Raw genomic sequence first — 11,781 nt, forward strand, 5'->3', positions numbered from 1 at the left:
GACTCAGGAGTTATGGTTTGATTATAAAAGATTACCAGTTTGCTTCGGCCTTCGTGAGTACGCCATAATGACTGGACTTAACTGTGGACATTCTTACACGAATTCGAAGCTTCAAAAGTACCTTCTTGATGGTGAAGAATTGTGGAAACTTATTGCCAAAAGAAAAAGGTCTGTGACTAGTAAAATAGTGTTTGAGTTGATCAAATCTGAATCCAAAAAAAAAAATATACAAGTATGCATTATGCTTGATTTGGTTTGTCCACTGTATTTTATTGGTAAAGAATTCGAACTCTGGTGTGTCCGAAACTACAGTTAGATTGGCCTCCACAGAAGAGGATTTCTACAATTATTCGTGGGGCCGAAATAGTTTCCGGTTGACTATTGATTATCTGATGAAAGACATGAAAGAACGTCAACAATATAAGGCTGACTCGTATAACCTCTACGGATTTCCTTGGGCTTTCACGGTAACTAAATAAATCGTATAACCTTTACAAATTCATGAATACACGAGGAACAAACTAGGAAAAAAAGAAAGAAAGATTGCAAGTTCCAAAAGGAGCATGCCTCTGCTGATGTATCCCTGTCACAGTGTATATTACTTTTACAACAACATAAACAAGTATTCCTCTCAAAAGAAAATATCTGTTTGCTTTGATTGAGCCTTAAGGTCTTTCAACTTCTTCAGTATGTTGGTGAAATAATCCTGCAGATACTTCTCCAGTGAACTGACGTCTTTTGCATCCACACCGAGAAGGCTATATGTCTCAGTCATAGGAACTGAGAAGACAGTATCGCTTGTCAAAACCTGAAAATTGCCACCAGACCGAAAACATTAGAGCTGTCTTTTGCCATCTAACACTCCAGCAAGGGGGAAATGCACAATTTGTACATGAGTTTATCCCGTATTATATTATTTTCTACTACTTAGTCACAGATCAGAAAGCTGTTGCATACGAAAAACGACATGGTCTTTACTAATAAAAAGTGCCAGTGCGGCTGTGATTCAAGCAAGTTTGAGTAACTTCTCATGGAAACGGGAATTTGGGAAATCAAGTAAATCAATCAAAACAAGCATTATACCTCAATGTGAATGACTTTGCTAATTAAAAATCAAAAGCTGTTCTGGTAAAATATCACCAGAATCTGAATGATAAACCGTGCAATTAATTCTTTTACTTATTATGATGCAGATTTGTCAAACATGGAAACAAAGTAACAAGCAAAAATTTCGTGGCAGCTAAATTTCGAAGGAATGATGGAACAAATGGAATACAATCTGCATAAAAAATTATCTATTCAACGGACACTAAGAATAGCACATTCTAAAATTTCATCCAAACTCCTCATTTTTTAAAAGTGTTACCTTTTGAGAATAGTAAAAAAAGGGCAACCCGGTGCACTAAGCTCCCGCTATGCGCGGGGTCCGGGGAAGGGCCGGACCACAAGAGTCTATTGTATGCAGCCTTACCCTGCATTTCTGCAAGGGGCTGTTTTCACGGCTTGAACCCGTGACCTCCTAGTCACATGACAACAACTTTAACTTTTGAGAATAGTAAGAGTAGTTTATTCTAAGACATCATCCTTTCCCCGTCACCCCAACTCCACAGTTGTTAAAAGAGTATCTTTTCCCTGAACTTAAGAGTAGGTTGATTTTTTTGGAAAGAACATCGCCGACAACTAGAAGAAAGGAAGTGATCTAGTCGAAGAAAAGAGATGATGTAGCAGATATAATGAACAGCCGAAACAAGAAGACAGGATTGATGTTCTAGTCGCATCAGATTGCATTTTTTAATGAAGAAACGCCCCGCAAACAAAGATGTAAACTACAAAATGTAAAGCTAGAAGAAGTTTCAACCTCTGAAAATGCCAATCTATCAGCAACATCATTCGTCCACTCAAACAACCGAGTCAGCTGCCGTGTCAATCGCAAAACTGAGACAGGCACTGTAGTCACATTGGCATCTTGGCCGGCAAGTCTCTCGCACAATGTTATCACCTGATGCAATGAGTATTTACTTTAAAGAAGGTCATAAACACCACCCAAACAGGATTAAAGGGAGAGAATAACAGAGACAGAAAAAGCAACAAAAAAGTAGTTAACGAAAGGAAAAAGAGCTTACTCTAGCCTTTTTGGGAAACTTACTTCAAGAGTTAGGGTATCTAAGTTCAAAATAATTAGTAATGGTTTGACGATGGGAAACAATATTGTAATTTCAAAGACGTGGATTGACTTTTTTCTTACTGTCTAGTATATATAAAAGATCTAGAGTATCTTTAGCAGAAAGTTGATGGCCTAACTCCTAAGGAAGCTTCAAAATGAACTTGGTTTTAAGTTAATTAAGCTTTCGATATTAACAGCATCCTGTGTTGCTTACCCCAATTCCAGAAAAAAAAAGTACCACAAAAGGCTACATTGTAAGTTGCCAAGGAAACTAATAGTAATGATTAAAATGGACATCCTTCTTACCTCTTGGGTTGTCCATGCCCGAGGCCCAGCAAAAGTGAGAAGCTTCCCATTAATATTCTCATTGCGTAAAGCTATGAATGTCAAGCGAGCAATATCCTGAAAGCAATGTAGTATAGAATTACTATTTATCAATTACGTTAAATAGACTCAAAAGAAACTAAGTGGAAAATTTACTTGGGTGTCCATGTATGCTATTCGAGTGGGAGCATCAGTTCCCCATACAGATTTCTCTTCTAATATAGGCACTGCATATTGACCGATAAGGCCCTGGAGAAAATGAAAATAACTTTTAAAGTGCTAAGACAATGAATAATTTGACTAAAGAACAATAGACATGGCAAAAGTAAATATCTGTGGAAAGAACACCTTATCGGTTGGTTCAAAAACTAATTGTAGCGGTAGCTGTGTCTTTTTTCCAATCGGTAAGAGTTAATGAATAAGAACAAAACGAGCACTCCATTATAATCACAGAGGGCATACCTATGCTCGCAGTACCCTAGGTTCTCTTTCTAAGGTACATAGTAGTAGTTCATAACTCAAACGAACCTCTCAACTTTGTCAATAATAAGAACATAACATGACAAGCTTTTCTGCTTTTGCATTATGAATTTCCAGTCGCAACATCTAGTGCTTCAACTAGTATACTGATAGGCTTTTGCACTCCAAGGTGTCCATTTAGGATGCCCTATCATTAAGTTCGTGATTTGTACATCTTTTGAGCTTAAGAAATGCTTCCTATTTTCAATAAGTTTACCAATATATTTTCATGAATCTAACTTATTGCAATACCTTTAAAGAGTTTTCACATTCAATGATATTTGTTTCAGCATTGTGGTTAAAATGTACAAATATAGGGCATACTGTTAGCATGAGTAATAAAATCATTAGAGGATGATACCTGCATGAAGCCACATAGCCGGATTACGATGTGGTTGAGGCCTGAATCCCGGAGAAACTTTTCTGTACAGTGTTTGATCTCCATAAGGGGAACTTCAGGATGCTTATCGCAGTTATGAATGGAGAAAAAGATAAATTTTTGAATGCCCATGGCTTTAGCACATTGTATAAGTGCAACTTTTCCTTCCCAGTCTACCTAAAATGAATGGCTAAAGTAAATAAGCTTGATAAGCCACAACAACAATAGTGTAAATAAGAGAAAAAAGTAGTGGCAGCATGACAATTATCAAGACAGTTAAATAATCAGAGCAATTTTCATTCTAATGACAACCTTAAGTATAATTTGAAGTAAATTATTCACCCCCTTTTCGGCCCAGTAGGTATGCTTACAGTCTTTATAGGCTCCTCAGGACGTCCAGTAGCACAATCAATAACTGTATGGATTCCAATCAATGTTGCTGGAATTGTTTCAGGTTTGCTTAAATCCGCCTGTCCAGAAATTAGTTTAGCTTGATAATTACACAATTTTTTTTTTTAAAATTAAAGAAACAGAATAATCTGGAATAACAAGGACGAGAATGAAGGGAGTAAGAGGGTTAGTAGTTGGGAGTATTTGTACTTACATTGACAACAGTGGCGCCCCAATCACGAAGAAAATCAGCAGGAGCAGGCCTAGGCCTGACCAGACATCTAACATCGTACCCCTCGTCGAGTGCTCTTCTAACTACTTGCCTTCCCAATGTACCCGTCGCACCCACAACTAGTATACTAGTCGGCCTCACTGGTGTTCCGGGAGCTAAATTCACCGCAGCTGGAGCAGCCTGAGCGTTGCACACCACCTTAGGTACCGAACAATTTTTGCCTACTGTCACCAAAGAAATTAATAAACCCAAGAAAATTAGTGGGTCATGTTGGAATCATGTTTTGTTAACATACCAACAAACAACAACATACCCACTACTATCCCACACCATGGAGTCTGGGAGGCTAGTGTCTAAACAGACCTTATCCCTACCCTACCTTGTAAAGTTAGAGAGACTGTTTCCAAATAAAAAAAGTACCAACGCTCAATCGAAAGAAAGAGCAATCAACTATATGCTTAACTCATGCCCCAGGAATCCCTAGACACAGAGAGAGGGTACGAGCTAATCTTTTACTAGAGGGAAAGCTTAATTACCTTTAGTAGTGCTGATGATGGGAAAATTGGGAGGGGAAAGAGTAGAAGCATCAAACATGGTGCGCCATGACAAGGTGGAAGAGAGCTTGCGGGAGGGAAGAGGAGTAAGTTTAGTGGGGGTGGTAAGCTGGGCGTAGAGGGTGGAGGCCATTAGAGAGTGAGAAATCAAAGAATGGAGATTTGGGCAAGAATTGTTGCCAACTGTATAACTGATGAAAAGTAGACTGGTATAGAATGGGAAACAAAGAAGAAGCCACGTCGTTATCTTATTCTTTGGTTATGGATTGAGTGATTATGTATGGTTCCCCGCCTTCCACCTCAGCTTTCCCGGGTTTTAAACTTTAAACCCTCAACCTTCTTCAATTTCACTTTCTACTACTTACTACCTTCATTCTTTTGAAAGTGATATTTCATTACAATGAGAAAATGTTGTTTCGTAACAGCTACGTACATTTTTAGTGCTATTTTCAAGAATTGGAAGTCAACCATTTATTAAGTATAATTTATTTATTTTTTGATCCTTAATTTTGTTGGGATTAAAATAACATTATGCATACGACAGCTAATAATATAAAGTTTAATGGACGATAAATCAGAGTATAAAGGAAAAGGCTAAATACATAACGAACCTTTAAAGTTGCCAGGAAATCTCATTTAGACACTTGAACTTAGCTTTGTTCCAATTGAACACAATACTATGTTCATCACCATACCTAGTAGGCACAACTAGCTGACGTGGCACATAACGTGGGTCGCACAACATTTGAGCGCGTGAATGTTATTATACGTGGACTCTAACGATAATATTTTAAAAACAAAATAAATATATATATCTATTTAGACCCACACAATTTTATATAAACCCTAATGTCATTCCCTTTCGCTTAGTTTTACCCCAATTGTTTCCAAATTAGGTCGAGAGACATCTTCTTGTTTCCAATTTTTCTTTGTTTCGTTGTAATTCTTCTGTATTTTTTTCTAATTCTTGCCTCTTTTCTTTGTCAAAGCAGTTTTAAATTAGAAAGGTAAGCTTAATTCCCAGTGATAAATCGAAGAGAATAAACTGAAAATACAATGAGAATCGAAGGTAATTGATGGTATTTTTCTAGGGATTTTTTGGACCTCTAATCGCCATTCTTCAATTAACGGTGGGAGAGACTAATGAACGAGTCTTTTAATTTTAAATGGGGTGACTACATAGAAATCTGATCTGGCGCATTAAAATAGTTGGCATCTTTTAATTAGTTAGCTTTCCACGTCAGTTGCGCTTAAAAACACGCGCTTCACTTAATATAACACATGACCTGAGTTTTGAGCTAGTTGTGCCTAATAGATATGGTTATGAACATAGTATTGTGTTCAATTGGAACAAAGCTAAGTTCAAGTGTCTAAATGGGATTTTCTGGCAACTTTGAGAGTCCGTATATGTATTTGGCCAAAGGAAAAATATACTAAACTATGCAAAATAATTTATTGTGGTTTGGTCAATCGACCTACGTATGATCTATCACTAATATAAAAAGAGAAAACAAATTTTTTTAGGGAATAATCTCCCCTAAACATGATTCTCGTAAAGATTACATTGTGTAGATTGTTGTGATTTATTAAGAGTCTTTTTGCCTTCCATCAATAAATAGAGTCCTAAAAGATTAAAATTTGAGGGCAAAACACTAACAAATTTTGTAGGTTATTACAAATGAATAATTATATAGAAATAATTTAAAGGGACTTTGTCTTCAAATGTGTAGCAGAAGAAGAAAAAAACCTGCACTAAAAGCTCTTGTCTTCCCGAAATGGCCATTGTAGACAGAATCATACTTGTGAAATTTGACCTAATGAAATGAATACTTTCTTTTGGTGTAAACGTCAAGAAAGTAATACTATTAGAAAGAAAACAAACAGAACAAAATTAATGGCTTCTGCGATAATATTATACAAGTAGCTTCTCTCTATTTTACCACAGGTCATAACATGAATGTGACTATGTGAGTTATGAGCAAGTCGATATCCTCAAAATTCCAGTGGGAAAATGATTAGTATATAAACAGTTGAAATACATTTAGACTAACTAGCAATGACTGATTGAGCCGAAAATAAATGCAAAGGAAAATCTGAGTACTATATACAATTTAATTTTCCTCAAAACAAAATAAAAAAGAAGGAAAAAACCCTATAAACATGAAACGCCAACAAAAGGTACCATCAATCAATACTCCAAGAACGTATGCAGTATAAAGTTGGTTTTTTCCAACTCATCCTGCAGTGTGTGTATTTAAATGCATATAATTTGAATGATGCAGTTGATTCTCTTGCCTTAAAAACTGTACTCTTCAACTAGCAAAACTGGAGAACTAAACTCCTAATCTGCACTTGGCCTTATATACAAATTTCTGCTCAATACCATTATCTTGGTATCAACCAATGGAAGCTAGTACTCAAAATGAGAACCTGCCCCGACTGCAACTCGTCTTTTATCCGAGAAAATCTCTTCCATTTCTGACTGTTCTGTTTTATAAGGTCTGCTTGAATCTGCATCTCTGTCTTTAGGAAGTCATCTTCCTTAAATTTCAAGTTCAGTTTCCATATATTCTGTATCCGACCATTCTTGCTCTTCTTCACTAGCCTGACCATCAGTCACTTCAACCATATCTCTCCTAGCACTATTAGTAGAAGAACCGGTATCTATTTCAGAGATGATAGAATGAGTTCCAAATAAACTTGCATCTTCTCTATCATTGGCATCAGAATCTGCACAAATGCATGCTGATGGATTTTCATGAAACTCTCCCCTTCCTGGTTTTACCTCCATTGGCTCTCCCATAAAACCTATTTGAGACGTTCGAACTTGTGAAGCAAACTCTTCCCATGTCATGTTATTTCGACTAAGGAACAACTTATAAAGCTTCTTAGCATTTGGGCGGATAGTTGGCTTGTGACCAAAATATCTCCTGCAACACGAAAAGGATGTTTCAGAAGTTTTGCCCTTTCCCGGATTAACAGACTAGCAAATAATGTAACATGGCGTTTTGGTAAAGAATATGGCACAGCATATCGTATAAATTTTTTATCAAATCAGCTAACTGATTCAGGTCGAAAACACCAAGTAGCTTACCTTCTTCCAGCAAGCATTCTTGCCATATTACCGTTGTTGTTGGACACAAAGACATCACTCTCATCACAAACCATGAAATCTAATGCAGCCATCCTAGAAGAGAAGGAAGAGAATGGGGCCAACTCCTCCTTGCTAGCAATTGTTTCTTTGGAATAAAAATTTGGAAATAGAGCCTTAAGAGGAGCCAATGTCTCCTCTCCTCCATAAATTTCTCCAGATGCCACATAAATATGAACATCATTACCGAAACCAAGTGCTCTAAGCATAAGGCCAATTTCCTCAGGAGTGAGAGGGCATTTTCCATGCCTTCGTTCCTTATCTGGGTTTGTTGCCTGCAAGTTATGCCAAAGAAGCAATACAATATTAACTATAAGTAAGGGCAATATATAAACTAATGGTTACTAAAATAAGTAGTGACTCACATGTAACGTCTTCCACCTCTTCCGTATTTTACCTAGTTCTTTCGTTTCCTTGTCCCCTCCACCGTAATAGCATCCAGAAAATGCAAGCATATCTGGTTCAAACCTAGCACGTCGTAAACAAGTTTTTAGCAAAGCATATTCCAATTTAGAATATTGACTTAGGTCACTGACAAAATCAACATTCATATCCTAAAGGAATGTCATTGAATCTGAAATAGCACCAAAACACACATGTGTAATCCAGTTTAACAATTCCACAATATATGCAACACTGATATGGCTGAGCTTTTGCCTTTCTATTACATCATCAAATCTAGGCAACAAAAATGAATTTTGAGTACGAGTGGTTTGCTGTTGTTGTTTTTTTAAGAAAGATATAGAAGTATTTTTTTTTAAAAAAAAAATCATGAACAAATAAAAGAACATTTGCGTAAGATATCTTTGGAGATAAATGTTATACCTCAGATGCAAGGCAACAAAGTGCTTGCTTTTCATTCTTATCCTTTCAACCAATTTTCTGCCCATTTCAATAATGGGATCAGTAAACTTCAATGCATGAAAATTGACTCTACATCTCAGCTTCTGCATATCTATATCCAATCGATTGGAAAGCCTGTAATCAAATTTTGTTAGCTGAACAGCCTGCATCAGAACAAAGCAAAGAGTCAATAAAATACTATATTTCAGCATGAGTTGCCACATACATGTATAATGCGGGAATCATGTGATGTACACAAATTTCATGTCATGGGATGATATCATGCTCTGATGCACTGGATAAGGCAAACATGCCCCTTTAATCTATAAAGGACTTACATGCTTTTTCTTTAAAATAGGCAGGATGCGAGTTTGATAACACTTGGCATTGCACTTCCTTGGAACACGTGTTGTATATGGAGTTATGACTTTATCTCCAATTCTTGGAATATCCCTAATAATTTTGACATCTTTTGAGAGGTGTGATATAAAGCGGTCGACATCAAAAATCTCAGAGAAGTTGCTGCACGAAGAAAGAAATGATTAAGCCTCATGAATTGTAGTACACTAACAAACAAAAAGATAGCTCACAAAATGCCTTTGTGCAAAGATTATTCCAAATAAAACCTTGAATCTTTCCAGTAGGATTTCTGGTCAAGTTTTGGAACTACAAGGACGGCATTCAAGATATGAGCTGCAACAACTGCATCTACAATCTGCATCCAGCACAAATATGATTTGAAACTCAAATTTGATGTAGCATTCTCTTAAATGTAACAGAAAATAAATAGAGTTCCCAGGGCCAAAAATCTGCTCGTTCTATCTTTAGTTTAATATAAACTCTTACAGTGTCCAGAAATGGACTTGCTAATTCATGGCAGCAGGTAAGCAAGACAAGTCGGTGTCAACAGAAAACTCGATCCACCACAACAAATATAAAGAGCACGAATAAGTAAATTAATTGGATCCTTAATTTCTTTAACTGCTCTGCATCAATAACCATCAAAATGATGCTGTTAATTAGTTTCTGTCAGGTCAAAGGAAGGAGGTTAAAACAAGATAAACTGATGGTAAAGGCTAAAAGTAGGAAGAACAAGGGACCCTTTTGCTAAATTATGGGATCAGGGAGCAGACCAGCGTAATTCTCTTGACTATTCATTCATGGTATTCAAAAGCTACAACTCGCAATCCCTATGCTGTTGAATGTTACAGCCTTACAGGTAACATTAATAACAAGTGCTTACGCACCAGATCATCATTCCAACTTCCAAGTGAAAATATTCTCGTTCTTTCTTAATTTTGATAGAAGCTAAAATGCTAATCAAATTGCTTTTTCCACTGTACCCATGCCAAAAATTTGGCAATTACCCAATTTAAATGAGGTCTCATAGAACATCAGTTATCCGCAAGGACATGGTTTAATTAGAGGTTTAAAATTTTGAACACTTGAACTTATATCTTACAACAAAAACAACAACGACCCAGTGAAATCTCACTAGTGGGGTCTCAGGAGGATAGTGTCTACGCAAATCTTACCCCTACCCGAGGGAGTAGAGAGGCTGTTTCCGAGAACTTATATCTTACCTAAGTCTGAAATGTTTTCTTTTTTCATAAAAGCTACCAAAAATGCAAGTATAACTGTATCTTAAATGCAGTGGGGTGTGACTTGGGAATTAAATCCACCAAGGAAAAACATTCAAACGACATAAAACCTTTGGTCAAGTATCTCTCACTGTGATGCCTCTCCATGTTGTTGACCTTCAATTAGGAAAAAGATTGGCATGAATATTGAAAAAAAGAAATTACCCCAGTTCTCTGTTGATTCAAGCCTCCACTAGTTGCAATCATCAAGTACCTATTGGGATGAGTATTAACATCTGCACCTGCAAATGTTACAACAAGGCTACACATCAGACGAATATACAGTACAGAACACGTTTCGAAGACCAAAAGCAGTCAACTTTTTATTAACTTTAAGACTATATCAAGATTCAAAGGTGAAGACAAAACAATAAAGGTGAATCTTTTCTCAACAAAAATCGTGTATAATTACAAAAAGGCTAAAACAAAATTGAAATGGACCCACTTGGAAATTTGTAGCTGGAATTACTGCAGCCGTGGTATAATATTGATTGCTTAGAAGTCCATATGTCTCCGCTTAAACTTCCTCCACCCATCTACATGTTCAAAATCAGGAAGAAAATATTCGAACAAAGAAATTAACCATCTTTTACGTATATATGGAAAGAGTCAAAAGTGCAATATATAGCTGTAACGCTTGCTCACCGGAACGCGAAAGACGTGTTCTTTTTGCAGGTTCATCTGAAGCTCCGTTCCGTTATTGAACTAAACGCAGTAACAATACAGAAAAAAATCAAAACAGACCCAGAACAATGATAAACAGAAAAGAGAAAAAGGTGATGAAATGAATGATAATATTATTATGTAGATACATACCCAGATGGGATTGATAAGGTGATGGTGTTGAGAAGTGATGGGCGGAGAAAAAAGCACAAAGAAGAAAAGAATGCCACCGGTTAAGGCGGCGAGAAGAGGAAGGAGGTGGTGAATACGGCGGCGTCTTTTGAATATCAGAGTGTGGAGAATAATTTGGAGTACAAGAAACAATTTTTCATGGCTGCGTTGTTTTCTCCTCTTCATATTTGTATAAAATACTACTAGTAGTAATGAACAAAGTAGCTTTTTAACAGTGTATATAGGCTATAGGCTATAGGCTATAGGTGAGAGTTGAGTAGAAGGAAGAAAATAGGAAGTGGTTGATGATGATGATTTTGGTAGAGAGAAATAGTGGGAAGTGGTTTACTAACAAACATTTCATTTCCAAAGAGAGGGAACTTCGTTTCCGGCAGCTATTACGTCTTTATTTGGGGTTGGCCGTATGACATAGACAAACAACATATATAGTGTGCTCGATGGAAATACTCGCCCTTAACCAGAAATTTCGAGTTCAACCCTTAAATATAAAAAATATTTAATATAGAAAGCGTTATTTCCGGATCGAATCCGGATTAATGCGGGTACCGAACAAAAGAAAGAACATATATAGCATCAAAATGTCTACTTCATTCACCATATTCACTTTCCCCCAGGTACGGCTGTTTGCCTAAAGTTTCTGTGCTTTTGCTTTGTTTCCACCCACTATATACTCCCTCGTTGAAAGTGCGACAGTGACGCACCTAATTTCTAATATGTGAATTCACATATT

At 36.7% G+C, this 11,781-nt stretch overlaps 2 protein-coding genes across 3 annotated transcripts; both read right to left on the reverse strand.

The window, feature by feature from the left end:
• Nucleotides 1–460: 460 nt before the first annotated feature.
• Nucleotides 461–4,776, reverse strand: LOC104240566 (protein HIGH CHLOROPHYLL FLUORESCENCE PHENOTYPE 244, chloroplastic). Of its 2 annotated transcripts, none has more exons than XM_009795429.2 (8): nucleotides 4,545–4,776; nucleotides 3,991–4,232; nucleotides 3,758–3,856; nucleotides 3,369–3,563; nucleotides 2,645–2,737; nucleotides 2,471–2,566; nucleotides 1,859–1,999; nucleotides 461–808 (listed from the first exon to the last, which is right to left on the reverse strand). In XM_009795429.2, exons 1-8 carry the CDS (start codon nucleotides 4,693–4,695, stop codon nucleotides 632–634), a joined length of 1,194 nt encoding a protein of 397 aa, XP_009793731.1. In that variant the 5' UTR covers nucleotides 4,696–4,776; the 3' UTR covers nucleotides 461–631. The 2 variants fall into 2 exon arrangements, with proteins under 2 accessions (XP_009793731.1, XP_009793732.1); XM_009795430.2 differs by having other exon boundaries at nucleotides 3,991–4,229; nucleotides 4,545–4,775.
• A 1,784-nt stretch (nucleotides 4,777–6,560) lies between these two features.
• LOC104240567 (O-fucosyltransferase 6-like) lies at nucleotides 6,561–11,500 on the reverse strand. Its single transcript, XM_009795431.2, has 10 exons — nucleotides 11,013–11,500; nucleotides 10,842–10,901; nucleotides 10,642–10,732; nucleotides 10,362–10,438; nucleotides 9,183–9,271; nucleotides 8,895–9,078; nucleotides 8,539–8,720; nucleotides 8,079–8,181; nucleotides 7,657–7,988; nucleotides 6,561–7,492 (listed from the first exon to the last, which is right to left on the reverse strand). The coding sequence occupies exons 1-10, from the start codon at nucleotides 11,214–11,216 to the stop codon at nucleotides 7,105–7,107; spliced, it is 1,710 nt and encodes a 569-aa protein (XP_009793733.1). The 5' UTR covers nucleotides 11,217–11,500; the 3' UTR covers nucleotides 6,561–7,104.
• Between the last annotated feature and the right edge of the window lie 281 nt (nucleotides 11,501–11,781).

The sequence above is a fragment of the Nicotiana sylvestris genome, chromosome 1 (genome assembly GCF_000393655.2).
Source record: "Nicotiana sylvestris chromosome 1, ASM39365v2, whole genome shotgun sequence".
In the NCBI taxonomy this organism is placed as follows: Eukaryota; Viridiplantae; Streptophyta; class Magnoliopsida; order Solanales; family Solanaceae; genus Nicotiana; species Nicotiana sylvestris.

Coding starts and splice junctions, on each gene's coding strand:
- LOC104240567 (XM_009795431.2), bottom strand. CDS start 11,216: ATGAAGAGGAGAAAACAACGCAGCCATGAAAAATTGTTTCTTGTACTC. Junction 10,733..10,841: donor AACACGTCTTTCGCGTTCCG/GTGAGCAAGCGT, acceptor TTGAACATGTAG/ATGGGTGGAGGAAGTTTAAG. Junction 7,493..7,656: donor AGAATGCTTGCTGGAAGAAG/GTAAGCTACTTG, acceptor TTCGTGTTGCAG/GAGATATTTTGGTCACAAGC.
- LOC104240566 (XM_009795429.2), bottom strand. CDS start 4,695: ATGGCCTCCACCCTCTACGCCCAGCTTACCACCCCCACTAAACTTACT. Junction 3,857..3,990: donor GGGGCGCCACTGTTGTCAAT/GTAAGTACAAAT, acceptor ATTTCTGGACAG/GCGGATTTAAGCAAACCTGA. Junction 2,567..2,644: donor TAGCATACATGGACACCCAA/GTAAATTTTCCA, acceptor CATTGCTTTCAG/GATATTGCTCGCTTGACATT.